Genomic DNA, 27,330 nt, shown 5'->3' with positions numbered 1-27,330 from the left:
TTTTATGAGGAATGAATGTTAACCTCAACAGAATACCCAGAGAAAGTTACTTTAGATAAGCTATAATAGATGTGTGTGAAAATATGTATAGAAGGGGTCTCAAGGGCATGAAAACTAGAAGGGTGAGGAGAAACTCTAGAGGATAGAATAGTATTGTAAGCCTCTCTGAAATACTGTTTGAACCACAAGTGTCCTGGAGGGAAACAATCTGAAACAGCATGGATCCTTGTAAGCAAAGATGCAATAACAGAAAAGATTTCCAGGTTATATAAATAGAGAATGGCAGCCATAAACAAAAGTTTTGTGTAGGGACTAATTACCCCTCTCCGTGTAGGTATGTTTGTTTCCAGGGCTCCCAGCCATCAAGAAAGACTTCCTTTTACGGTTTTTGATGAGCTGTCCTGAAGCGACAAACTCAAAGAAAAGCGCTTGGGCCTACACACAGCAAAAAGCAAAGCAAGCTGAATACTGAATCTCAAACCATATGCCCTTTTCTTGGTTTGTATTTTTTTTCTTGTCAGATGACTATCAGAATTTATTAATTGAAGTTTTCTAACAAATCTTTGTCTTCTCCAGAAGATTCTCCAGTAGTCTCTTAGAATTAAGTTTTGGTATAAATAGTTCTTACTCTTAATGTTACAAATCACACCTTACACAAAAGGTAATGAATGTCCCAAGAAGGAGAACAAGCATAGAAGGTATGAAAATTCTGAAGGTAGTGAAACCAAGCTCTCAATCATGGATACTTTCTTTTTCTTTTTCTTTCCTTTTTTTTGACAGGCAGAGTGGACAGTGAGAGAGAGAGAGACAGAGAGAAAGGTCTTCCTTTGCCGTTGGTTCACCCTCCAATGACCACCGCGCTGATCCGATGGCAGGAGCCAGGTGCTTCTCCTGGTCTCCCATGGGGTGCAGGGCCCAAGTACTTGGGCCATCCTCCACTGCACTCCCTGGTCACAGCAGAGAGCTGGCCTGGAAGAGGGGCAACTGGGACAGAACCTAGCACCCCAACCGGGACTAGAACCCGGTGTGCCGGCGCCACAAGGCGGCTGATTAGCCTAGTGAGCCACGGCGCTGGCTTGGATACTTTCAGCTATTCAAAAAGTAGTTTTAAAAAAGAGCAACTTGAATTTATATCACCTATAATAATTCCATATAAGCCATATAAGGAACTATAGTAAGGAAAGATGTCAGATTTTTACAACTTAAAGATAACGTATTGTATTAATCCATTTGCATTGCTATAGCAGAATTCTTAGGTCTAGATACTTTATAAAGAAATATGTTTACTTAGATCATAGTTGAAGATTCAAGAGTATGGCACCAGTGCCTCTTGGCTCTGTTGAGGCCCTTCTGGATACATCATAACATGGAAGATGGCCTCATTGTGGAAGTTATGGGCAAGGCAGAGAGAGATAACATAGTGAGACACAGAGTCAAAGAAATTCAGTTGCTAGGGTTACTCCCAGGGAGACTAGCTATGGTCTCACAGAGCTACATTGTTGCCTTCAGAGAGCAATTTTTTCGGTGGCCTACCTATCCCACATTAGGTCCCACCTCTTAATAGTTCCAGTACCTCTTAGCATCACCATTCTGAGGATGAGGCTTCCAGCACCTGAATTTTAGTGGACAAATTACATCCAAACTGTAGCAGATATTTTAAAGGGTCTTTCCTATCTGTATCCTGGACCTATTTCAGATTTACACATTTTTCATTTACCAAAGGGGAAAGAGCCCCATATTTCTCTTAGATTTCAAGGATGGGTAGAATAGCTGGGAACAGAGGAGTTGTTTCAAAGATAGCAAAGCACCTGTGGAAGATGTAAAGTGTTTGATGAAGCTTAGAAGGTCTGAAGGTGAATTAAACCAGGAGAAATGAAGCTGAAAAGACATTCCGGTTCCAGACCATAGAGAACCTTAACAATAGAATTTGAACTTTATTTGTGAGGCATGAGGTATGTTTCAAGACATTTAAGAAGGCTCTGACAAGGTTATAAATGGATTAGGGGAGGAATCATGGGACCAGGTAACTTGGGAGGGAAGAGACATAAGATCGTAGTACAATTATTAGTACTTCCTAATATGCCACCTTCAACTGAGAGCACTTGTAGGGTCTGAACTAAAGTCAAGGCTCTGGGAAGAAGAATGAAGTTATCAATATGAGATACATTTCAGAGGCTCTGAGACTAAGCAGTGGTAGGACTTGGGAAGGCAGAAGGGTCCAAAGTAGCTTTGAAGATGGATCAGTTTTCATTGGGAAATAAGGACACTGGTAACATCTAGGGGAAAATCAGAGTTATGAAAAAGAGATGGAAGTGAAAAATAAGCTCAGTTTTAGATATTCAAAAAAATTTAAATATAATAATAACTTACTTGCAGCTGAGGAAGAGGAGGAACCTTGAAGTTGGAGAAACAGCATAAGAAGAAGAGAAGCATGTTTGATAAAACAAGGTTCTTGATAGGACAGTGTTTAGCTTACAATAAAGAAGAGGAATTTGATTTAGGCAGGAATAAAAGAGCTTATTTGGAGACAGGAGTAATAGAAGAGAGTATAGGTAAAATAAACATTTTGAGGTAGAAAAGAGGAAAGCAATAAAGTGAGCTCAAAATGGTTGGTTAAGCAAAAGATGAAGTAGCTTTCAGAGTGAGAGTGGTATCAGGGGCTCAAGGAAAGTAGAGAGAACTCATCTAACCATCAAGTAGACTTGATGAGTGGGCAGCAAGAAATGACTATAATGACTGTGTAGCATCTGCAGCATTTTTAAAGAAAGACTCACCCTATTCTATGCCATGAACTGCACTGATAATCTCTATTTGTATGGTCAAAAAGAGGGTTCAAGATGAGTAGGGATAAATAAACACAGATCCTATCACTACTCCTGGAGAGAGGAGAGCACATGTCTTTCTGATAATTCCTAGCAATTATTAAAGGCTTACTACGTATGAGGTACAATGTTGCAACTTGACTTACATGATCTCATTTAAGCCTCTCATCAGCTCTGTAAGGTAGATGCTTTGTTATTCTCCTCATTGATTTGCAATCATTCATGCAAGCACACAACTAGGAACTGTCAGAGCAAGGCTGAAATTTAGGTTTGCCTGATTCTAGAAGTCATTCTCTTAGCCATGCTTACTGAAGATGGGATAGCAGCATAATCTTCACCTATGAGAATACTTTAGTTTTGGTCATAGATAGTTGAAGCTCAGTCCACCTGTGGGCTAGGTTAGCAACCCAAGAGGCTTCCTCTGAGCTTATCAACTTGGCACCTGATTTTAAGACATATCTTCCTGCTCTAAAGCACATCCACAGTCTTCATGCTTTGCCTTTTCTTGGGTTCCTACTTATCACTTCTAAAGTGAAAATTTTAGAAAAATAGCAACTTTTATGCCCAGTTGCAATCTGTTATAAATCATGAAAACTAGTATATTTCTCCTTTTCTTAAAAAAAGGAAGAAAATGTTTTTGGTATTAAAGCTGTGCTTGAGAAGGTTGCCAACCATTGTTCCATTGGTTTTGCTAATGAAATAAAAGTAAGTATATATTGGTCTCTGATTTTTCAACATTTGTCGACTCTTCTTCAAGAATAGTAAATGCAGGCTGGCGCTGTAGCTCACTAGGCTAATCCTCCGCCTTGCAGCGCCGGCACACCGGGTTCTAGTCCCGGTTGGGGCACCGGATTCTGTCCCGGTTGCCCCTCTTCCAGGCCAGCTCTCTGTTGTGGCCCAGGAGTGCAGTGGAGGATGGCCCAAGTACTTGGGCCCTGCACCCCATGGGAGACCAGGAGAAGCACCTGGCTCCTGGCTCCTGCCATCGGATCAGCGCGGTGCGCCAGCCACAGCGTGCCAACCGCGGCAGTCATTGGAGGGTGAACCAATGGCAAAGGAAGACCTTTCTCTCTGTCTCTCTCTCTCTCACTGTCCACTCTGCCTGTCAAAAAAAAAAAAAAGAATAGTAAATGTGGCATGTGGCTTAGCCATTCAACATTTGAGTTCTGTGACTAGACATATATTTTTTTTCAATTGAAGGGGAAATACAATTTTTGACGCTGATGGAGGAAATAATATCCTGGTGGAAGCACTGCAAAACTAGAAGGAAGGATGAAAATCTCTCTTTTAAGAGTATACAAGAGGAACAGAAATTGATCACTGGGACTAGTGAGATGGCATTGGTACATGCCACCTCGATGAGATTGAATTCGAATCCCCTGGTATGTTTCTAACTCTACTGTTTGAGGTAAGTCAGCTCGAGCATGTCCCGAATTGCACATCTCTTCCCTCTCTTATTCCCACTCTTATATTTAACAGCGATCACTTTTCAGTTAAGTTTCAGCACTTAAGAAGAATTGTGTATTGATTACAGTATTCAACCAAAAGTATTAAGTAGAACAAACAAAAAAAATACTAAGAGGGATAACATATTAAGCTGCTCATCAACAGTCAGGGTGAGGGCTGATCAAGTCACCGTTTCTCATCGTGTTCATTTCACTTTAACAGGTTTCCTTTTTGGTGTTCAGTTAGTTGTCACCTATCAAGGAGAACAAGTGGTATTTGTCCCTTTGGGATTGGCTTATTTCACTCAACATAATGTTTTCCAAATTCCTAACAGGGATCACTTTTCAGTTAAAATTTAAACACCTAAGAATAATTGTGTGTTAATTACAGGTTCAACCAATGGTACTAGAACAAAAAAAAAAATACTAAAATGGATAAAGTATTACATTGCACATCAACCGTCAGGACAAGAGCTGACTAGTCCCAGTGATCAATTTCTGTTCACAATTGATCATAATGATAGGACTAAGAACCAAAGGGATCACATAAACAAGAATAGTGTTTGCAAATACTAGCTGATAGAATAAAAAAGGGAGAGAATGATCCAACATGGGAAGTGAGATACACAGCAGACCCATAGAATGGCAAATTCCTAACAGCACTCTGGCCTCATAATCAGCCCTTAAGGCATGCGGATCCGACTGAAATGCCCATGAGACTATTTCAGGCATGGAAAGCCAAGACACTCTGGGAGAAAAAAAAAAACCTAAATGAAAGATCTCCGTGAGTGAGATCCCAGTGGAAAGAATGGGTCATCAAAGAAGGAGGTACCTTTCTCTGAAGGGAGGAGAGAACTTCCACTTTGACCATGGCCTTGTCTAAATATGATCAGAGTCAGTGAACTCAGGGGGCTTCCATAGCCTTGGCAACTCATGACAAGAGCCTAGGGTGATTACTGATGCCATAAACAAGAGTGTCAATTTGTTAAGTCAACAACAGGAGTCACTGTGCACTTACTCCTCATGTAGGATCTTTGTCCTTAGTGTGCTGTACATTGAGATTTAATGCTATAACTAGTACTCAAACAGTATTTTTCACTTTATGTTTCTGTGTGGGAGCAAACTGTTGAAATCTTTACTTAATGTATGCTAAACTGATCTTCTGTATATAAAGAGAATTGAAAATGAATCTTGATGTGAATGGAAGGGGAGAGGGAGTGGATAAGGGGAGTGTTGCGGGTTGGAGGGACGTTATGGGGGGAAGCCATTGTAATCAATATTCTGTACTTTGGAAATTTATATTCATTAAATAAAAGTTAAAAAAATGGGAAAAAAAGAGTATACAAGAGGGCATGTAGCTTTGCACCCAATTTAGCACAGTGCTTTACTAAGCTTGGTGTGATGAAATTTGTATGAAGCACTTCGAAGGAAGGCTACATGTGAAAGACTTATCTTTTTTTAAAAATTAAAAACAATAAATTATAATTTCAGCAAAAATAAATGTGCCAGTTTATCTGTTCTTTTTACCTAAGTTGCCCTTTTACAAATCTTCACGAGGTTAGCTCTTATCATTCAAGCTTAAGCTTTTGTGCCAGTACCAGGCTGTTTTGATTTTAATTGCCCTGCAGTATGTCTTGAAATACTGTATTGTGATGCCTCTGGCTTTGTTTTGGTTTTCTAAGATTAACTTAGCTATTTGGGGTCTCTTGTGTTTCCATATGAATTTTATTATAATTTTTTTCTAGATCTACAAAGAATATCATGGTATTTTGAAGGGGATCTCATTAAATCTATAAATTGCTTTTGGTAATATGGACATTTTGATTCTTTCAATCCATGAACATGGAAGATTTTTCCATTTTTTAATGTCTTCCTCTATTTGTTTCTTTAGTGTTTTATAATTTTCATTGTAGAGATCTTTGACATCCTTGGTTAAATTTATTCCACAGTATTTAATTTTTGGAGCTATTGTGAATGGGACTGGTCTGCAAAGTTCTTTCTCAGCCATGACATTGTCTGTGTATATGAAGGCTATTGATTATTCCATGTTAATTTTATATCCTGCCACTTTAACAAACTCTTATGAGTTCCGATAGTCTCTCAGTGGAGTTTTTTGGATCCTCTAAACATAGAATAATGTCATCTGCAAATAAGGGTAGTTTGATATCTTCCTTTCCAATCTGTATCCCTTTGATCTTTTTTCTTGCCTAATGGCTCTGGCTAAAACTTCCAGGACTATATTGAATAGCAATGGTGAGAGTGGGCATCCTTGTCTGGTTCTGGATCTTCAGGGGAATGGCTTCCAACTTTTCCTCATTCAGTAGGATGCTGGTCATGGGTTTATCATAAATTGTCCTGATTGTGCTGAGGAATGTTCCTTCTATACCCAATTTTCTTAAGGTTTTCATCATGAAAGACGGTTGTGTTTTATCAAATGCTTGCTCAGCATCTATTGAGGTAACCATAGGGTTTTTGTTCTTAAGTTTCTGAATATGAAGTATCACATTGATTGATTTGCAAATATTGAAACATCCCTGCATACCAAAGATAAATCTCAGTTGGTCCGAGTGAATGATCTTTCTGATGTATCATTGGATTCGATTAGCTAATATTTTGATGACGATTTTTAAATTTATATTCCTCAGGATATTGGTCTATAGTTCTCTTTCTCTGTTGTTATCTTTTTCTGGCTTAGGAACTAAGGTGATGCAGCCTTCATAGAAGGATTCCCTCCCTTTCAGTTGTTTTGATTAGCTTGAGAGGAAATGGAATTAGTTCCTCTTTCAAAGTCTGGTAGAATTCAGGAGTGAAGCTGCCTAGGCATGGGCTTTTCTTTGTTGAGAGGGTCATTATTACTGATTCAATTTCCATCGTGGTTATTGGTCTGTTTCTATGTCTTCATGACTCAATTTTGGTAGATTGCAGACGTCTAGGAACCTATTCATTTCTTTTAGCTTTCCAAATTTGTTGGCATACAGTTCTTTGTAGTAATTCCTGATGAATCTTTTTTTTTTTTTTTGACAGGCAGAGTTAGACAGAGAGAGAGAGAGAGAGATAGGTCTTCCTTCCATTGGTTCACCCCCCAGTGGCTGTTACAGCCGGCGCACTGCGCCGATCCGAAACCAGGAGCCGGGTTCTTTCTCCTGGTCTCCCATGTGGGTGCAGGGCCCAAGCACTTGGGCCATCCTCCACTGCCTTCCCGGGCCACAGCAGAGAGCTGGACTGGAAGAGGAGCAACTGGGACAGAACCTGGCGCCCCAACCGGGACTAGTACCCGGGGTACTAGTGCCACAGGCGGAGGATTAGCCAAATGAGCCACAGCACCAGCCATTTTGTATAATTCTTAACATACTTATCTCTTATATACATTTGTTACTTTGTGTCTCTCTTCTAGGAACTAAGCTCCCTCAGGACTCTTGTCCTTGTTGGATACTTTCTCTGTAAAACCCAAATAGCCCTGTCATATAGACACTAAAGAAATAAATGTTTGCTGTGAATGTTTCATCATTATAACAACCCTCTGGGCTAAGCACTTCTACATTTTACAGATGAAGAAACCAAGTGAAAGATAACAAGTAATTTGCCGAATAGAGCTGTTAGGACGTGCAAATGAAAATCATCTTTCCATGTCCAATACATTTAAAAGAAATAGGAAATGTTGTCTCTGTTGCTTTACTTAGGATGAATGATCTCCACTTTTGCTGGAAAGATACCTTATTTTTCTTTAAATTTTCAAGAGGAGACTAAATTCAGAATGTTTTAGTATCTCAAAACTTTCACTGTCTTTTCATTCCTATTTTTAAAATTAAGAAGCTCCTCTGTTGTAAAAGCATGCATTCTCTGTCTCTGTCTCTGCCTCTCAAAAAAAAAAAAAAAAAGCTGTGTTCTTATACATTTACCTCTCCCCATTCCTCTTATTATTTCTCTTGATTGTGGATGTTATTTGTTTGTCTAAGGATATAATTCCCATTTCTGTCATCTTTATTGAATTTTTGACTACTCTGCCTCTGTCTTTAGCTTTGTTTATGAATATTAGGGAGGCAGTCTGGGGTAGAATCAGAAATAGGATAGGCTACACTTAGCAACTAGGTAGCTGTGTGACCCTGTACAAGTTACTTAGATGTGATTTTCCTTCACAAGTGTAATCTTGATATAATTACTTTATAGGACAGTTATTAGAATCAAGTGAGGTGTATATATAAAATACTTAGTAGTACATTATCTGACACTTAGTAAACATAAGATACATCATATGTATTATAATTTATGGAAAGTTTGAGTGTTAAATAGGTATATTTATTTTTCCTTTAGCTACAGGTGCTATGCTTAGGAATTACCAGTTATATGAATGTTAGTTATATAAAAGTTATATGAAAATCCACCATCATAAATTCTGGAAATTCTCTGGTTTTATATTTAAAATTTTTAATCCACCAGGAATTTTGCTACATATTATGATGTAATGATCAGATTACATAATTTTTTCTATATGTTTAATCACTTTTCCCAGCATTTATTAGACAAACAATCCTTTGCTTATAGACTTGAAAGGCTACTTTTTTATTTTTTTTTTGGAATTAAAAGATGTTTCTTTCAATGCAAAAATTTTTGAATACCATGCATAAAAGAGTTCTTCAAAAAGTTCATACACTATGCATAGGTTTAAAAACTTTTTGCACCAAAATAAAAATATCTTAATTATATTTTCCATGAAGTTTTTGAAGTACCCTTGTATTTCTTTTTTATTTTTTGATTTAACTTTTTTTTATTTTTATTTATTTTTTTTAATTTTTTGACAGGCAGAGTGGACAGTGAGAGAGAGAGACAGAGAGAAAGGTCTTCCTTTGCCGTTGGTTCACCCTCCAATGGCCGCCGCGGCCGGCGCGCTGCGGCCAGTGCCCGCGCTGATCCGATGGCAGGAGCCAGGTACTTATGCTGGTCTCCCATGGGGTGCAGGGCCCAAGTACTTGGGCCATCCTCCACTGCACTCCTGGGCCACAGCAGAGAGCTGGCCTGGAAGAGGGCGATTGCAGATACAATTCTAAGAACATAATATTTACTTCTTCCTTCCTACTTTCTCCTTCCTACTCTCCTTCCTTCTCCTTTGTGTGTTTTTGAAATAACAGATTTTAAATTAAAATTACAGTTAAAAGACTTAATACTTCACTGAATAAGAAACTTAAATGATAACAGGTGTAAAGCAAATCACAAAGACCCTAGTTTAGTGGGAATATAGACAACAGCTATAAATAATGATTGAATGGAGAAATGACCATTTCACCCATATACAGAAAATTTTTAAGTATATTTTATACAAAATTACCAAATGAACATTTACTAATTCGTACATTTTCTCTTCTGTTTCATAGATGTGGCTATTGCTACAATAACTAACACTCTGTTTTCTTTATTGTAGTTTTATACTATGTTTTAATATATGACAGAGAAAATACCAAACCTTCCAAAGTTTCTAAGATATTCTTTTATATCAATATTTCTACATTAACTTTAAACTTGGCAAATTGATTATTAAATAACCCTGACCAACCTTGAAAGTATACATAAATTTAATGGAGAATATCCTCTAAGGTCTAGGATCTCCATGTAGGAATGTAGCATATTTCTTTATTCATGTTCTAAAAGGAAAGTTCTTCAGTGAAACCTCATACTTACTTTTACATAAATGGTACCTATCGCTTATTAAGATTATTATTAGGTATTTCATATTTGTGTTCTTGTAAATGCTATCCCTTTAACTATTTTTCTAATAAAAATAGAAAAAACTAGAAATTCATTTTTTATAAATTGCTTTTATAACCAACTATCTTATTGAACTTATTTGCTCTAAATGTTTAACATGATTTTACTGAATTTTTCAAGCAGTCACATTATTTTCAAATATCATAATTCAACCACTTTGTAATACTAATAGTTCATTTTTTGTGATATCACATTGCCTACAACATTGAAAACACCATTAAGTAAAGTGCAACAGTAGCAGAAATCCTTATTTTTATTTTTTTGTCTTTAATGATGATGTTCCTATTTATAATGAACAGACCTCTTGTGTTTTACTATTGAGGATAATTTTAGCTCTCTTCCCAGTACTGTATCCTTTTACACTTATCTTTAAACATGTTGCTCCTTATGCACTAATCTACAGAAACAGAACAATGGCTCATCATCTCCTTCTCCAGAGAGACAATATTTTTCTCAGTGACTATAAGTTACTTCAGTCAAAAACTGTACATGGCTACCTATATATGCTACCTTTGCAGAGGAAAGGCTGATGACGTGTTGATCTTTCTCATTGGTTACAATCTCAGTGACACTGAACATGTGTCCCACAAGTTTCCCCACTGGTTTGGTGCTGATGTTGGGGTGCCACAGACGGAGTACCTTATCTTCTCCTGAAAAAGAGAATAGGGAAAGATTATTGATTTTCTCAAGTGATCAAGTTTTAAAAGTCCCCCTCTCAATCATATCCTTCTCTTGCTCTTACTATCAAATCCCAGACAGTTTGTGATTGACTTGCTAAGAGACTAGTTAGTTGTGGATCTACTGCTCCTGTCAATGCTGTTTTGTGATAATCATTTTTACACACATAAATGGGAAGTCTTAAAATATTTTATGGGTACTTTTCTTGATTCAATACTTTCCTACTCGTTCATGCATTAATGTATTATTTATACTTTATTTACTTCCCAAAAGTATTTAAGGCAGCTTTTCTTTCATTTTCACATTCTTAAATTACATGAACATTATAATAATGAAAGAAATCAAAGGAAGAGGGAAGCTGCAGATGTCTCCACCATTATAACTAATCAAATGTTTTTATTTTTTCCACCTCTTCTAGCACATGTCCATAAGTGTAGATAACTTATATGTAGTCATTATAATAACATAGATACTATTCTTTTTTTGGTCTTTCTTTTTTTTAATTTTTATTTAATAAATATAAATTTCCAAAGTACAGCTTATGGATTACAATGGCTTCCCCCCCATAACTTCCCTTCCACCCGCAACCCTCCCCTTTCCCTCTCCCTCCCCCCTTCCATTCACATCAAGATTCATTTTCAATTCTCTTTATATACAGAAGATCAGTTTAGCATATATTAAGTAAAGATTTCAACAGTTTGCACCCGCATAGAAACACAAAGTGAAAAATACTGTTTGAGTACTAGTTATAGCATTAAATCACAATGTATAGCACATTAAGGACAGAGATCCTACATGAGGAAATGTTTAAGATTTTAATAGGCCTGAAATGATATATTTTTTAAAAACTTAAGTTTATGATAGCTAATTCTGTTGAGTGTTTTCTCCTGCATGTATCTGCTAATTTTATCTTTTTCTGTACATTGATGGACCAAATTCTGTACTGATAATGTATTAGAACTCTGGTGATAATAAATATTTAATCAAAAATTTATCATATGTGTATGCACACATGTCTAGTTTTATGACAAAGGTTAGTTAGCTGTTCAGAAAATCTATATTCTCTCTTCTTACATTTTCCAGGCCTCTTTCAAATAATGGATATCTTTTTTTAAAAAATAAAACAGCATGGCATTAAAATAAAAACAAACACATAGATCAGTGGAATGGAATAGAGAGCCCAGAAATTAATCCACATACTAAAGCCAACTAATTTTTGTTTTTTTTTTTTATTTAGTAAATATAAATTTCCAAAGTACAGTTTATGGGTTACAATGCCCCCCCCATAACTTTCCTCCCACTCACACCACTCCCATCTCCCACTCCCTCTCCCATTCCATTCACATCAAGATTCATTTTCAATTATCTTTATACACAGAAGATCGATTTAGTATATATTAAGTAAAGATTTCATCAGTTTGCACCCACACAGAAACACAAAGTGTAAAATACTGTTTCAGTACTAGCTATAGCATTACTTCACATTGGACAACACATTAAGGACAGATCCCACATGAGAAGTAAGTACACAGTGACTCCTGTTGTTGACTTAACAATTTGACACTCTTGTTTATGGCATCAGTAATCTCCCTAGGCTCTGCCATGAGTTGCCAAGGTTATGGAAGCCTTTTGAGTTCGCCAACTTCGATCTTATTCCAACAGGGTCATAGTCAAAGTGGAAGTTCTCTCCTCCCTTCAGAGAAAGAGACCTCTTTCTTTGATTTTTTTTTTTTGCCTTTTTTTTTTTTTTTTTTTGACAGGCAGAGTGGACAGTGAGTGAGAGAGACAGAGAGAAAGGTCTTCCTTTGCTGTTGGTTCACCCTCCAATGGCCGTCGTGGCCGGCGCGCTGCAGCCGGCGCACCGTGCTGATCCAAAGCCAGGAGCCAGGTGCTTAACCTGGTCTCCCATGGGGTGCAGGACCCAAGCACTTGGGCCATCCTCCTCTGCACTCCCAGGCCACAGCAGAGAGCTGGCCTGGAAGAGGAGCAACCAGGACAGAATACGGCGCCCCGACTGGGACTAGAACCTGGTGTGCCGTCACCGCTAGGTGGAGGATTAGCCTATTGAGCCACAGCGCCGGCCAAGCCAACTAATTTTTGACAAATGTATCAAGAACATACTTTGGAGATAGGGAATTCTTTTCAATAAATGTTACTGGCAAAACCAGACACACATATATAGAAGAAAATAATGAAATTACATCCCTATCTTGGATCATATACAAAAATCAACTCAAGATCGATTGAACACCTAAATGTAAGAGTTGAAACTATGAAATTTCTAGAAGAAAACAGGGGTAACATTTCAAGACATTGGTTTAGTCAATGATTTTTTGAATAAGACCCCACAGCACAGGAATCAAAAGCAAAACCAGACAAATGGTGTTATATCAAACTCAGAAGCTTCAGAGGAAACAATTATTAGAGTGAAGAGACACCAGGGAGGAGAAAGTGTTTGCAAGCTACTCATCTAACAAAGGATTAATATCCAGAATATATCAGGAACTCAAAAAACTCAACAGCAACAAAAACAACCTCCAGTTAAGAAATGGGCAAGGGACCTGAGTAGACATTTTTAAAAGGTGAGATAGAAATGGTCAACAAATATATGAAAAAAATGCTTAATATCACTAGCCATCAGGGAAATGCAAATCAAAACCACAATGAGCTATCTTACCTTGCTTCTGTTAGAATGGCTATTATCAAAAAGACAGAAAGTAAAAATATCTGGCGATGATGTGGAGAAATGGGTAACTCATATATTGTTGGTGGGAGTATAAATTATACAGCCACTATGAAAAACAGTATGGAGATTTATTTAAAATCTAGAAATTGCCTGCCATGTGACCCAGCAATCCCATTACTGGGTATACATCCAAAATATATGAAATCATTGTATCAAAGAGATAAATTTGTTCATTGCAACACTGTTCACAATAGATAAGATTTGGAATCACGAAGGTGTTCATCATCAGATAAGTAAACAAAAGAAATATAGTATATACACACAATGGAATAGTTTCAGCCATGAAAAAGAACGAAATGCTGTCCTTTGCTTCAAACTGATGGAGCTGGAGGACATCATGCTATGGGAAATAAGCTAGACACAGAAAGACAAATACAACATATTTTCCCTCATATGGGAGAGCTTCAACACAAATGAAACCTAAACCACCAATCTGAACACAGAAAGGGGATTACTAGATACTGGGAGAATAAAGCAGAACAGAGGGCTTTTGGTTTAAAAGAAAATTGGGGGGCCGGCGCCGCAGCTTACTAGGCTAATCCTCCGCCTTGCGGCACTGGCACACCGGGTTCTAGTCCCGGTTGGGGTGCCAGGTTCTGTCCCAGTTGCCCCTCTTCCAGGCCAGCTCTCTGCTGTGGCCAGGGAGTGCAGTACTTGGGCCCTGCACCCCACGGGAGACCAGGAGAAGTACCTGGCTCCTGCCATCGGATCAGCGCAGTGCACCGGCCGCAGCGCGCCAGCCGCGGCAGCCACTGGAGGGTGAACCAATGGCAAAGGAAGACCTTTCTCTCTGTATCTCTCTCTCTCACTGTCCACTCTGCCTGTCAAAAAATAAAAAATAAATAAATAAAATAAGAGAAGAAAATTGGGGAAGTGTGATGTGTCTCATTAATTGTGAAAAATATAGTAATATGAGATGCTAATAAAAGGGAAAACTATGTATGGGGTATATGGGAATTTTTGTACAACTTCACAATTTTTGCTTTGTAAATTAATAATAATTCTTAAATAAAAAGTTTTAAAAAGTGTTATTTTTCATAAGGAGTTAATTCACTGTTTCTTTGTTATTTTCCATTTGATTTTCTTTTTTCTTTTTGACAAGCCAGGATTTAGATAAAGTCACACATTAAAGATAGCTGTTCTTTCATTTAGCAAGCTCTTATCTCAGCTGGTGAGTCACTTGATCCAAGCGCATCACTCTTGATGAGATGAGCTGGCTCAGTTCACAGAGAAAAGCAAGAGGGAGCCAGCCTCTAGCGAACCAAATTGCTGTGGTCAAGGAAGAACACAGGGATGGGAACAAAGAACTGACTCAGCCACAACTCCGCATCTAACCAGTTGCACCACTTATGGAACATTGCTTCTTTTCTGGGGACTCAATTTCTTTGTCTGTAAAACTGTGATCTTTAAGAGTTCTTTCAGCTCTAAAGTTTTATGACTGTGTGCTCTGGAAGGAGAAATTACCATAGTGAGATTACAGGGCAAAGTGGAATATTTATATGTAAGAGAAAACCTTCAGGTTTTCAGTTATATGTTTCAAACTGAATAATTCCAATAATACATTAACTTGTCTGCATGTTCTTTTCACTGGAAATGGCCAAGAAGTATCATAATACTTAGGTATGTTCAGAACTCGAACCTCAGACCCGTAGATAGTCCTAGAAAATGTTGGTTTGGGGAACCGTTGAAATGGGCATTATCACTCCTGGAAGATAAGATTAACCGGTCCACAGAGAAAATCTGTAACTTATATATCATGTGATGACAAACAAAATAGAAGAATGCCACCTAAGAAATGTCCAAGTCTCTTCAATTAAGAGTTTTGTCCAACATATATTGTGAAAGAAACCTGATCTCCCAGAGTTTCCCTATATGTATTGCCAGACTTCGCTATCTCTGCTTGCTTTCATCAATAGTAAGGAAGTCCTTCTGTAGTCTGTGTCATGGCTTTTTGGATCCAGAATGAGCAGAAAGGGACCTGAAACTAAGCTTTAAGTGACCAGAGTATTTTATCTATATTATTATTGTTATGATTATCATCATCTGTTGACTCATGTTCTATGTTATAGTATGGTTATCTATAGACTAGTCTTATTTGTACTACGAAACTTTGAATTATTCTTGTTTTTATTTAAGAGGCAGAAAGAAGACAGACACAGAGAGTTACCATCTGCTGGTTCATTCCCCAAAGGCCCACAATGCCGACTAGAGCCAGGATCTGGAAACCCAGATTTTGCATGTGGGCAGCAGGAACCCAACTACTGGAGCCATCACTTGCTAACTTTCCAGGGACTGCATTGGCAGGAAGCTGGAAATAGCAGCCAGAGGTGGGAATTGAATTCAGGCAGTCTGGTGTGGGTTACAGGCATCTTAACCAGCATCTTAACTGCTAGGCTTAGCACCTACTCCTGAGTGAATCTTTTGAAGAAAAAGGATACAACTTGATACTTATAGTATTTATGGTGCCTAGTCCACAGCAGTGGTGTAAAAAAAAATTGTTGATGAAAAAGCATTTGCAAAGCTCCCAAGACATCTTTGATGGCAATTAATTGTTTTTATACACTGGCTTTCCATACTAGGAGCTTAATTCTTAAAATGGCTAGTGGAGACACTATGGGTAATAAATCCTTGATGGTCACCAAAATAACTTTCAGGAAGTTAGCAGTTGTTTTTTGGTAAATACTCTGTCTTGGTGTTTTGTTTTGCTTTTTTTTTTTTTCTTGAAAGAGCTTCTGTCTTGTCAAGACCATCAAATGTCTCAGTACATTTAACACATTCAACTATACCTCAGAAAGCTGCTTTCATGGTGTATTTTGAGTCGTCAGCTGGTACATACTGTACATTTAGCAGTGTGCTTGGCTGACTGACTAATCAACAAGAGCATTCTCCTGAGAAAATGTATTGTCAGTTATAGGGATTGGCATTTTCTACTAATAGAGGCTTCATAACTGAAAATTCAGTAAAGTATGCATGGTGATAAGTATGAGCTGCTTGTCAGTTATGTTGCTCAGTGTTTTCTTACCTTTGTGAAAGAGCTAGAAAACTCATATAATTAATTAGTTTTCAAACTCTAGATCAGAATTTTATAATGAAATGAACACTAAGGTTAATAGGAGTCAAATGCCTGAATCCACAAACACTGAAGTAGTTTAAGTCCCAGAGCTTTAACAAACACATTTTTAATTCCAGAAATAACTAAAATACTGAGATTGCAAAGTAGATGAAAACTGTCAATACTTAACATTTTGTTTTCTTTTGTGTGAGAACAGCAAGCTGTCCAGAGGAGATGGTCAAGTTTGGTGTGCAGCATCAAGTGACAGTCATCATATTTTAGAACTTAAATCTCACTTTGGCCACATGTTTAAGCTCTCCTTTCTCAGGGAGTCTTGTGTACAGGATTTGACTTGAAGTGAAAGAGAAGGCTAGTATTTTTAACTAAGGGCATGCAGTGGTGTGGATAGCACCAACTGCACTTGATTCTCAACCATGTTGGATGAATATCACCACACCAGGAAATCTTTTCCTCATCTCCTGGAGTGCCTACCACCTTCCTCTGACTTGTGGTTGAGGCCAGGAAATGTTCCCATTTTCATTTAATTTCAAGTTAAGACAGTTATCAACTCAGAAACAGACAGCAGTGGATCACAAAAGCATAATAGAAGCATCCCACTTTTTTTTTTCAAAACATAATCCTAGCATCTGTCTTTGTGTGTTTTACACCTAGGTATGGGAGCTCTTTAAAAGGTAATTATTCTTGGCATGCACAGTTTAGAAAGATGAATGATTCTTAGAATAATCAGTAACAAGGTTAAGGAAACTTGCTCCCAGTCCAAGCCATGACTCCCATGTACTACTTTGCAGACTTCTTAGTCACAAGCCTTTCCTTTCTTTTCTTGATGTCCTTAATTGAATTTTAGAAGTATGTGGCCAATGGATGCCTTATTTTTCTGAATTCATAATGCTCTAACTATATTTGAATAACATCTCATTGACAAACTGTATTCTGAATTTTCCCAGGGAGGTATTTAGTTTATTTAGTTTAAAGTCTGCATATGAACAGGCAGGCCCAAGTCCAACTTCCTAATTTTGCTAGATGAGGAAAATGAGCAACAGGGAAAGATCAAGTGATTGTTGAAATTTGAACAGTTGGTTAATGGACAGGTGATGATGAAACTCAGCTTCTCTACCTTCTGCATTGTTTCTACTTGTACCTTCCAAGGGACTGCTATATTATTTTGTAATTATGTTTGAACTGTAAGCTAATTTCAGATAGATATTGTGGGAGGCCCAAAACTGAGTATAGACTTAAATATATAATTTGTTTTATATAAAGATTTTGGATGCATAATATATGGAGAAAAAGTTATTTATTCCCTTAGGGGAAACGACCCAGCCAGGAAGTCGAAGTTTGGCTGCCCTAATACTTTGTAATACGGATATTTCAGAGGTAAATCAAGATACTTGAGGTAGGAAACCAAACATTGCCTGCTGGGTATGTTTGGAGGTAAGACATTTAAAGAAGTCTTAGAAGGAAAAAAAACAATAACACTTAGTTATTTAACATTTTGGCTCTTCTTTTGCATTATTTCTCTAACTCTTTGGCCAAATGGTATATTTAATGATTTTTTTTTCTTGTTGATGATAGAATTTTCTTCTTTTTAAAAAAAGTCTTCTTGTTCTCTTCCAAAGCTCAAGTCTCCAACACAACTCCCTTGTATCTGTGTTTCTGTTTTGCTCACAGACATCCTGTGAGCCTACACACCTCCTGTCTCCTGTATGGTGATCTGGCCTAGGAGCTCATCCTCTCCTCCCTGTGGGCAGCCTGGGAACCATAATGTCCCACTTTTCTAATGGGCTTTTTTTTTTTTTCAGCAAAAGGAAATTCCTCCTGGGTTTGTAATCAACACTTCACGTTGAAGTCCAAAAGTGGGCTTTCATTTGCTCCTCTTCTCCATGTGAGTACATCTTCCTAATTTCTACATAACCATCAATACAATTGCTTTTATTCTCTCTCTCACCGTGCAGACTTGGAGTGATTGATTTACTTTAGTAATCTTCAGAATCACTCTGTTTCCAGACCTTTTGTATAATCCATTTCCCATGTCTTTGAGAATGATTTTTTTCTTTTCTTTCCCCATAGCACGGGAACAATTCAAATACTCTCGTTACTGAGGGCATTAGTAACAGCCTCCTGATTGGAACCTCAGATTTCATCCTATTCTAACTGATCTTCCATAGTCTGAAAAAAATGATTTTGCCTATGTGTTTATATAAATTCAATTAATATTTGTTAGAAATATACCAGGTATACATTATCTCAATGAACCTTAAATACCAACATACAAAGTATATGGGTTTTTTCTTATTGTTTATGATATTCTTAGCAAACTTGTACTGTGTGCTTACTATGTGTAAGATGCTAAGTATTTTATTTGAATTTGCTTAGCTATTACAATAACCTTATGAGTAGGAACTACATTCAACTTCACTTGTGGATGAGATTCAAGCTTAGAGGAATAAATAACCTGCTTGCCATACAGCTAGCAAGTGAGAGACACAGGATTTGTATCTAAACAGTCTGACTCCAGAGCCCAGACTCAAAGCCAACAAAATATATTAAAACTCCAGTATGGTAAATGAGGAGTCTGAGCATCAAGCAATACTTCAGTGCTACCTTTCTGCTGAAATCTCTAGTAGTGTTATTTTTTCCTTTACTCTCAGTAGATGACCTTGCTTCCTGTCTTCTACCTTGCTTATCTCTTAAATGTCAGTGTTCTGTGAGTTCCCAGCCGTGGCTTTCTTTGTTGCTTCTAGATGAGTAGCTCTTGACCTTCTTGAGTATTTGACAAAATTTTTGATTTTCCCTCCAGAAAAATGCATATATTTGCACAACTGAACCTCTATTGCTGGGGACTCTAGAGTTCTCTTAGAGCTCAGGAACTCACACTTTCTTTTCTTTTTTTCTTCTTCTTTTTTTTGGGAGGGGAGACAGGCAGAGTGGACAGTGAGAGAAAGAGAGACAGAGAGAAAGGTCTTCCTTTTGCCATTGGTTCACTCCCCAAGTGGCCACCACGGCTGACGCGTTATGGCCAGCACACCACGCTGATCCAAAGCCAGGAGCCAGGTGCTTCTCCTGTTCTCCCATGTGGGTGCAGGGCCCAAGGACTTGGGCCATCCTCCACTGCACTCCCTGGCCACAGCAGAGAGCTGGCCTGGAAGAGTGGCAACCGGGACAGAATCCAGTGCCCCGACCAGGACTAGAACCCGGGGTGCTGGCGCAGCAGGCAGAGGACTAGCCTATTGAGCCGTGGCGCTGGCCAAGAACTCACACCTTCACACATAAAATATGTTCTAGATGGATTAAAGCTCTATGGCCAAAACAATAAAACAAATTATAGTAAAATATAGAGCAAATTGTTTCACATATTCTTGGGCTTTTATAACTGTACCATCAAATCCAGAAGCCAAAAAGGGCTTTTTAATTTCCTAAAATGTTATTCCCAGAAAAAAATCTAGGAAAGTACTCTCTGAATGAAAAGAATCTATCTGTATCCTGATCTGTCCTTACCTCCAGTAACAATCACATTTGCTTTGGAACAGTAGCAAAATGTGTTGGCTCCTCTTGGCATGGCAAACTCTCTGACAGGCCTGGAAAACACAAATTAGGTGTGAGTAGATATTTTTCTTTGAAACCCTAATTTATAAATAGACTATATTCAATAACTTCATTTCTAAATCAGTTGTAAATCTATTTGCACACAGAAAATAATGTAAGTCATCATTAAGTCCTCCCTGCCCCACAGAATCATTTGCATAGTATTTTATATATGTTGCAGTGTAAAATGAAATCTTAATCCTCCACCTTGGGTTTGTGGTTTTACTGATGCAGAGGATGGGCAGAGCTGTATCAGTTCTTAATCCAGAAATGATATAGGGCAGCTAAACAAGTCCATTTGGTAGGACATGATGCCAGGAACCCATTTAGACTCTTCTCCCTCCCTCATCACCCACATGAAATGGCTATCATGTCCCATTAATTTTTCCTCTAAAATATATCTGAAATCTGGCCATTTTATCCCAACTCTACTAAAATATCTTGGTTCAACCCTCCATCCTCACACCAGAATTACTGCAATAAACTTCTAATGTCTCAGCTTAAACAGGGAGGCATTCCAGGCCAGTTGTGTGCTTGCTAAAGAAGTAGGGTCATGGAGCAAGCAGCTTCCTATCTTTTCTCCCAAAGATGGTGGAATTAATTGGAAAAGAGTAAGGACAGGAGATAAGAAATTAAAGGCAATTATGTTAGAAGTAAAAAATTTGGGAGGGCCTCAGGTGAAGGCATTTTGTAAAAGTGGCTCCCACTCTGGATTATTGCCTCTTGTTCATCCATATTGTGCCCATTCCCAGGATCAAGAGAACATACAATAAAAAATTCCAGATCAGGGGTTGGTAAACTTTTTCAATAAAAGGACATAATGAATATTTTAGAATTTTTGCCAACTACAGATAGTTCCCAATTTATGATGGCTTGTCTTAGGATGTTTTTGTTATGTGAAGCAATATGCATACATTCAGTAGAAACTGCACTTCAAATCTGGATCTTTGATCTTTTCTAAGCTAGTGATGTGTGTTAGGACATCTCCTGAAATGATGGTCAGTGGAAGCAGCTGTAATTCCTAGTTGGCCACACAGTCACAAGGAGGGGAAACAAGTTATAACTCTACAGTTTTTTGATTTTGTGTTTTGGTATCCTATCCTGTCTACAAAATACCCATCTTTATGTGTACTTGAGATATTTAACACTTTATTATAAAGTACACTTTGTGTTAAATGATTTTGTCCAAATATAGGCTAATGTAAATGTTCTGAGCATGTATAAGGTGGGATGGGCTAAGTTATGATGTTATATAGTATATTTTCTACTTATGGCATTTTCAATTTAAAGTGGGTTTTTAAAAAAGGTTTATTTATTTATTTTGAAAGTCAGAGTTACATAGGGAGGGGGAAAGACACACATACACATAGAGCTTTTCATTCACTGGTTCATTCCCCAGATGACCACAATGGCCAAGGCTGAGCCATGTGGAAACTCATAGCCAGGATATTCATCCAGGTCTCCCACTTGGGTGGCAGAGACCCAAACAGCTGGTTTTACATGTTGCTTTTCTCAGATCACTAATAGGGAGCTAGATTGGAAGTAGAGCAGCTGAGACATGAACTGGTACACATATTGGATGGCTGCGTCGCAGGTGGCAACTCCACATATTACACTAAAACACTGGCCCCTTAAAATATGTTTATTGGGATGAAACTACATCCTAAGTTGAAAAGCATCCACTCTGTCAACTAGAACATAGAAACAATCATTGATGACACAAATGAGTAAGTGGCTGTGTTCCCATGCAACTGTATTTATGAACAATGAAATTTTAGGTTAATGTCATTTTCATGGTTCATGAAGTATCAAATTTTTTTCAACTATTAAAATGTAAAAATCATTCTTAGTTTGCTGACATTATAAAGCCTTGTGTGTCGCTCCCCAATTCGCGGAGGAACGACACTGGACCCTGCGCTGTTCTTTTGTCTGCTCGGCCCTTCCCGGGTTTGCTGCTGGTCCTTCCCAGGTTGGCTGCCAGCCCCTCCACCTCCGTGGAGGGGCGGCACCCCCCGTCGCTATCCCCGCTTCCGCGGAGGTGCGGCACACCGCCAGCCGGCTCTCTCGGGGGCTGCTCGGGTGTTCCTTCAGATGTTCCCCCAGATGTTCCTGGTGCATGTTGTTTCTCTCCTCCTTTATAGTCCTCTTCCACCAATCCCAACTCTGCTGCCCACACACTGAGCACGCTGCTCTCCTCCAATCAGGAGCAGGATCAGCTCCTGCAGCTTATCAAACTGATGAGGCAGCTGTGTAGAAGTTTTACTCCTCCCCAGCGCCATATTGTGGGAGAGCAGATGCATAGAATAAGTCTTTTTTTTTTTTTTTTTTTTTTTTTTTTTTTGACAGGCAGAGTGGACAGTGAGAGAGAGAGACAGAGAGAGAAAGGTCTTCCTTTGCCGTTGGTTCACCCTCCAATGGCCGCCGCTGCAGCCGGCGCACCGCGCTGATCCGATGGCAGGAGCCAGGATCCAGGTGCTTTTCCTGGTCTCCCATGGGGTGCAGGGCCCAAGCACCTGGGCCATCCTCCACTGCACTCCCTGGCCATAGCAGAGAGCTGGCCTGGAAGAGGGGCAACCGGGACAGAATCCGGCGCCCCAACTGGGACTAGAACCCGGTGTGCCGGCGCCGCAAGGTGGAGGATTAGCCTATTGAGCCACGGCGCCGGCTAGAATAAGTCTTAATTCCAGTAATTTAGTCTAGTCTCAGTTGCTCCCCACACTTGTGGTCTTTGCATTTAGCCCGTGGACCATGGGTTGCAAATCCCTGTTCAACATGCAGGAATAGGCAATATGGTACGGCAGATTGGGTTGCTGCTTACACCACCAGCAGCCCATATTGGAGTGCCCATTCTAGTCCTAGCTGATGTGCTTTAGATCTAGTTTCCTGCTAATGTGATCCAAGGAAGGCAGCAGAAGATGGCCCAAGTACTTGGGCCCCTGCCAACCACATGCAAGACCTGGTTGGAATTCTGGGCTCTTGTCTTCAAACTGGCTCAGACCTCCTGAATCTTGCAGCCATTTGAGAAGTGGATCAGCCCATGGAAGATCTGTGTATGTGTGTGTGTGTCAATCTGTCTCTGTTGCTCTGCCTTTTAAATAAATAAACCTAGAAAAAAAAAAAGAGGAACAACGAGCTTAGAGCAGTGTAAGTTTATAAAAGTCTCACCTCTTCTCAGCAGTAAAATTTTTTTCTATCTTTTTTATATGCTCTTCCATTTATTTCTTGGGGGAACAAAAAATAGAACTAACATTTATTGACCAAGAACTGTCTGACAAGCATTAAGTTAGGAACATTTCATGAATTAACTTAAGTAATTTTTCTAAGGCTATGTGGTAGATATATTTGTCCCATTATAAAAAATGGGAAAACAGACTAAGAGAGCTGGTGGTCCTATTCAATAATTACAGAGCTAGTGAGTGCTAGGACAGAAACCATTTCTGTATGACTACACAGAAGCACATGGACATTGTACTCTTTCAGTATAATAATCTGCCACCAAGCTGGGTAACTAATGAGAAGCAATGCCAAGTAGTTAGTTGCTTATCTCTTGGAAGCTGTCAAGCACTCAGAGGGTTAAAGGTTCAACTTGTGTCTTGCAACATGCCAGTATGCTCTACATGGTATAATTAATTGCAGGTGTTCATTTTCTTTCTGGTACAAAACTCCATTTATGAAATTTCGATACAAAACTATAACACTTCTGAAATGGAAATTTTTTGAAAGGATTTTTTTCTGCTGTTTTGGAAGCTTGTGCTGGCTCCCACTTTAACAGCTGGCCAATTATATATTTGTATAAATGCAGTTTCATCTGGCTCCACATAAGACTCATTATAGGGAATTGAGGAAATAGGAATATGTTGAATCTGGGAATGAAGTGGCCCAATCTTCCTTCCATGAGATGACTCATGGAAGCTATTGCAGTGGCAATAGCTTTCTGAAAACAGGACTATACCAAATCATTTGAGGAAACTCTTTAGCTTCCACATTTAGAAGGAGAGTGGCCCAAGTGAGGAAGTAATTTTAATGCTCAGCTGGAATCTGACTGAACAGAACAAGATCATTGCTTGCTGAGATTGAATGAGTATTTTTATCACAAGTTTGTAACTCCTTCTCACCAACTAAGCTCCAAAAGATGAACAAATACTAAGAAGCCCCAGAATTGGGCTCAAAGACAAACGCCTGACTGTTACAAAATAGATGCTTTTTAAAGCAAAGACCATAGCACAAGTGTTAGGTGGAAAATTAGACCATCTAGAAAATTAAACATTCTAGAATCTAGATAAACTAAATGTTTACAGCTATAAGTACCAAATCTATGGGAACACTATGGAGAACAGAAATGTAAAACGTCTACAGTATCATAACATAAACTGAAAATACATTCAAACATAAATTTTGAAGGAAACACATAAAAACTGCATCAAACCCAACATAATGATTGCTTCTGTGTGTGTGTGTGTGTGTGTGTGTGTGTGTGTAATGGAGTACAAGAACAGAAGGAATAAAATAAGTTGCGGAGACTGTGACAACTCAACTCTGCTCTTGAGTTTCTCCATCTAAAAAAATGTTTGCAATTTGCCTAGAGTTATTCTATTTGAACCAGCAGATTTTCTCAAAAAGAGGCATCCCATCTGAGTGAGATTTTAAAAAAGATTAATATTCCTTGTTTCAAGCCGAACACAAACATTCACAACTTGATTGCCAATCAGATCCTTAAGCTTGGAAAAAGGAATATTGGCACATCCACAACTTGTTCCCAAAGAAATATTATGATGGATTTTGACAGCAGGTGAATGTCAAAGCCCTCTTCAAAAATTTGCCCTCCAGAAAACAACTGAAACAACAGTAAGTAAATAATGACACTTTGAATTGTTACCTTTTAGAATTTTCAAAGCACTTTCACCCATCTTAGCTAATTGGAGGTACAAATTTCCCACGAGGTAAGAAAGGTAGTACTGTTTTCATTCACAAATAATGTTATTGAGGTTCAAATAACTTGTTTCATGCCCAAGACCACGTGTCTGATACACTAGTGATAGAAAGGACTTTAGAATTCATTTGCTCCCACACAATTCTGTCCCTTCAATTAAATTCTATCCTAGGAAATAGTACCATGTAAACAGCCTCCCTAACCAGGAGCCTATACCTGCTGCTTGAACAACCTTCTAGATCTTTGCATAATTTATCTTCACCTTATTTATATCTCTGCTCAAATGTTACCTCCTCAAAGCATTGTCTGCTGACCAAGCCTCTCAAAAATATTGCCTCTCATCACTCTCTATCCCTCAGACCTATGTCATTTATATCATGTATTATTTGATTATTTATTGTCTGTCTCACTGGAATATGAGGTCTGTTAAAGCTGCTTCGGATTGGCGCAGCTCTGGCCATTGCAGCCATCTGGGGAGTGAACCATCAGATGGAAGACCTCTCTCTCTCTCTCTCTCTCTCTCTCTTTCTCTCTGCCCCTCCTCTCTCTGTATAACTCTGACTTTCAAATAAATAAATAAATCTTTAAAAATCAATCAATCAACCAATAAATAAATAAATAAAAAGAAAATTCCCTGGAGTAGGTATCAGCTATGTTATCCTTAAAGTAAGAGTGTGGGGGAGGGGAAAGAAGGAGGACTGTTCCAGGCCCTAAACGTGTACGAAGTCCTAGAACTCACCCAGAAAGCAGCAAGAGTTTAGTGTTATAGGAAGCTAAGTTTAGGCAGTTAAAGGGATTAAGCAGGCCGGCACCGCGGCTCACTAGGCTAATCCTCCGCCTAGCGGCGCCGGCACACCGGGTTCTAGTCCCGGTCGGGGCGCCGGATTCTGTCCCGGTTGCCCCTCTTCCAGGCCAGCCCTCTGCTGTGGCCAGGGAGTGCAGTGGAGGATGGCCCAGGTGCTTGGGCCCTGCACCCCATGGGAGACCAGGAAAAGCACCTGGCTCCTGGCTCCTGCCATCGGATCAGCACGGTGCGCCGGCCGCAGCGCGCCGGCCGCGGCGGCCATTGGAGGGTGAACCAACGGCAAAGGAAGACCTTTCTCTCTGTCTCTCTCTCTCACTGTCCACTCTGCCTGTCAAAAAAATAAAAAATAATAAAAAAATAAAGGGATTAAGCAAAGGTGTATGCATGGGCCAGACTACAGAAGTGCTGTGTTGGAGACAGAAAATTGTTAAAGGTAATTGAGTAGGTACCATGGAAGTTAGAGCATTCAAGAGCTAATAAGATAAGGCACAGAGGTCAGAAACAATACCAGAGTTTCTGAAGGAAAAAATTGTAATTTAGGGCCTGTTAATATCAAATTTGATTCCTATTTTATGTTGTATTGTTGCTTTTAGCCCTTGCTTTATACTCCCGTGGAACTGTGGTCTTCCTACATTTTACTTGTTGAATATTATGGTTAGTGGTGAATTAAGCCTGTGAATATATGATTTAAAATGTGTGCAAAAACTGAGACAAAGGGAGGGAGTGTGCAGGTGGAGGGAGGGAGGGAAGTATGGTTATCTTTTGGAACTATACCTATGAAATGCATGAAATCTGTTCTCTTTATATTAATTTTAAAAAAGAAAATACACAACTGAATATGCCAATATAAAGCTAATCTTTAATGAGGAAGAAATAAGCCACGTAATCAACAGGTAGACTTAGTGTGTTTATTGTTCTGTCTATAGCTTTTCTTGGTCATGAAATCACTGCCAAGTTTATTTTTTAGTCCCCTTTGTAAAACTTCCTGTTCTTATTTCTGAGGACCATTATTTATCACACCCTTTTCTAAAAACTCTCATGTCTATAATACTAAAATGTTTAAGTGGCCTTTAACACATTCTGCTTTGCACTATTAATTGTCACCCTTGCCAGTGGTGTGCTAGGAAAAGTCCAATATTCAGCTGGATGGCCAAGGAGGGTGATGGGCCATTGTTTTGTAAGGTTTTCTTTCCATGGAATATTCATACCATGGCTATGACATCTCTGAACACGGAGTTGAGGAGAGATTTGTAATTGCATGCCACTATATAGTATTTCTATGTTCTTGAAGATGTAAAAACCTCAAGAACATAGGTGATGGGGCTGGTGCTGTGGTGTAGGGGGTAAAAGCCACTGCCTGCAGTGCTGACATCTTATGGGCGCCAGTTCAAGACCCAGTTGCTCAAGCCACTCGCAAAAAAAACTGCAGGAAAAGCCTTGAAATAATCCAGCTTGGAGCCCCGTGGGGAATAGTGTACCTGCCAAACTA

At 38.9% G+C, this 27,330-nt stretch overlaps 1 protein-coding gene across 17 annotated transcripts in view; it reads right to left on the bottom strand.

The window, feature by feature from the left end:
* The window catches only part of LOC100345702 (WD repeat-containing protein 64), a 172,250-nt gene that overhangs the window by 84,561 nt on the left and 60,359 nt on the right, over positions 1–27,330 (bottom strand). For all 17 annotated transcript variants that reach the window (XM_051820752.2, XM_051820748.2, XM_051820755.2 and 14 more), the window contains 2 exons: positions 20,020–20,099; positions 10,538–10,677 (listed from right to left, as the gene is read on the bottom strand). In XM_051820752.2, coding sequence (XP_051676712.2) covers positions 10,538–10,677; positions 20,020–20,099 — 220 coding nt within the window. The remainder of the gene's footprint in view (positions 1–10,537; positions 10,678–20,019; positions 20,100–27,330) is intronic.

The sequence above is a fragment of the Oryctolagus cuniculus genome, chromosome 13 (genome assembly GCF_964237555.1).
Source record: "Oryctolagus cuniculus chromosome 13, mOryCun1.1, whole genome shotgun sequence".
Classification (NCBI taxonomy): domain Eukaryota; kingdom Metazoa; phylum Chordata; class Mammalia; order Lagomorpha; family Leporidae; genus Oryctolagus; species Oryctolagus cuniculus.
This window is presented reverse-complemented; position numbering and strand designations above follow the sequence as displayed.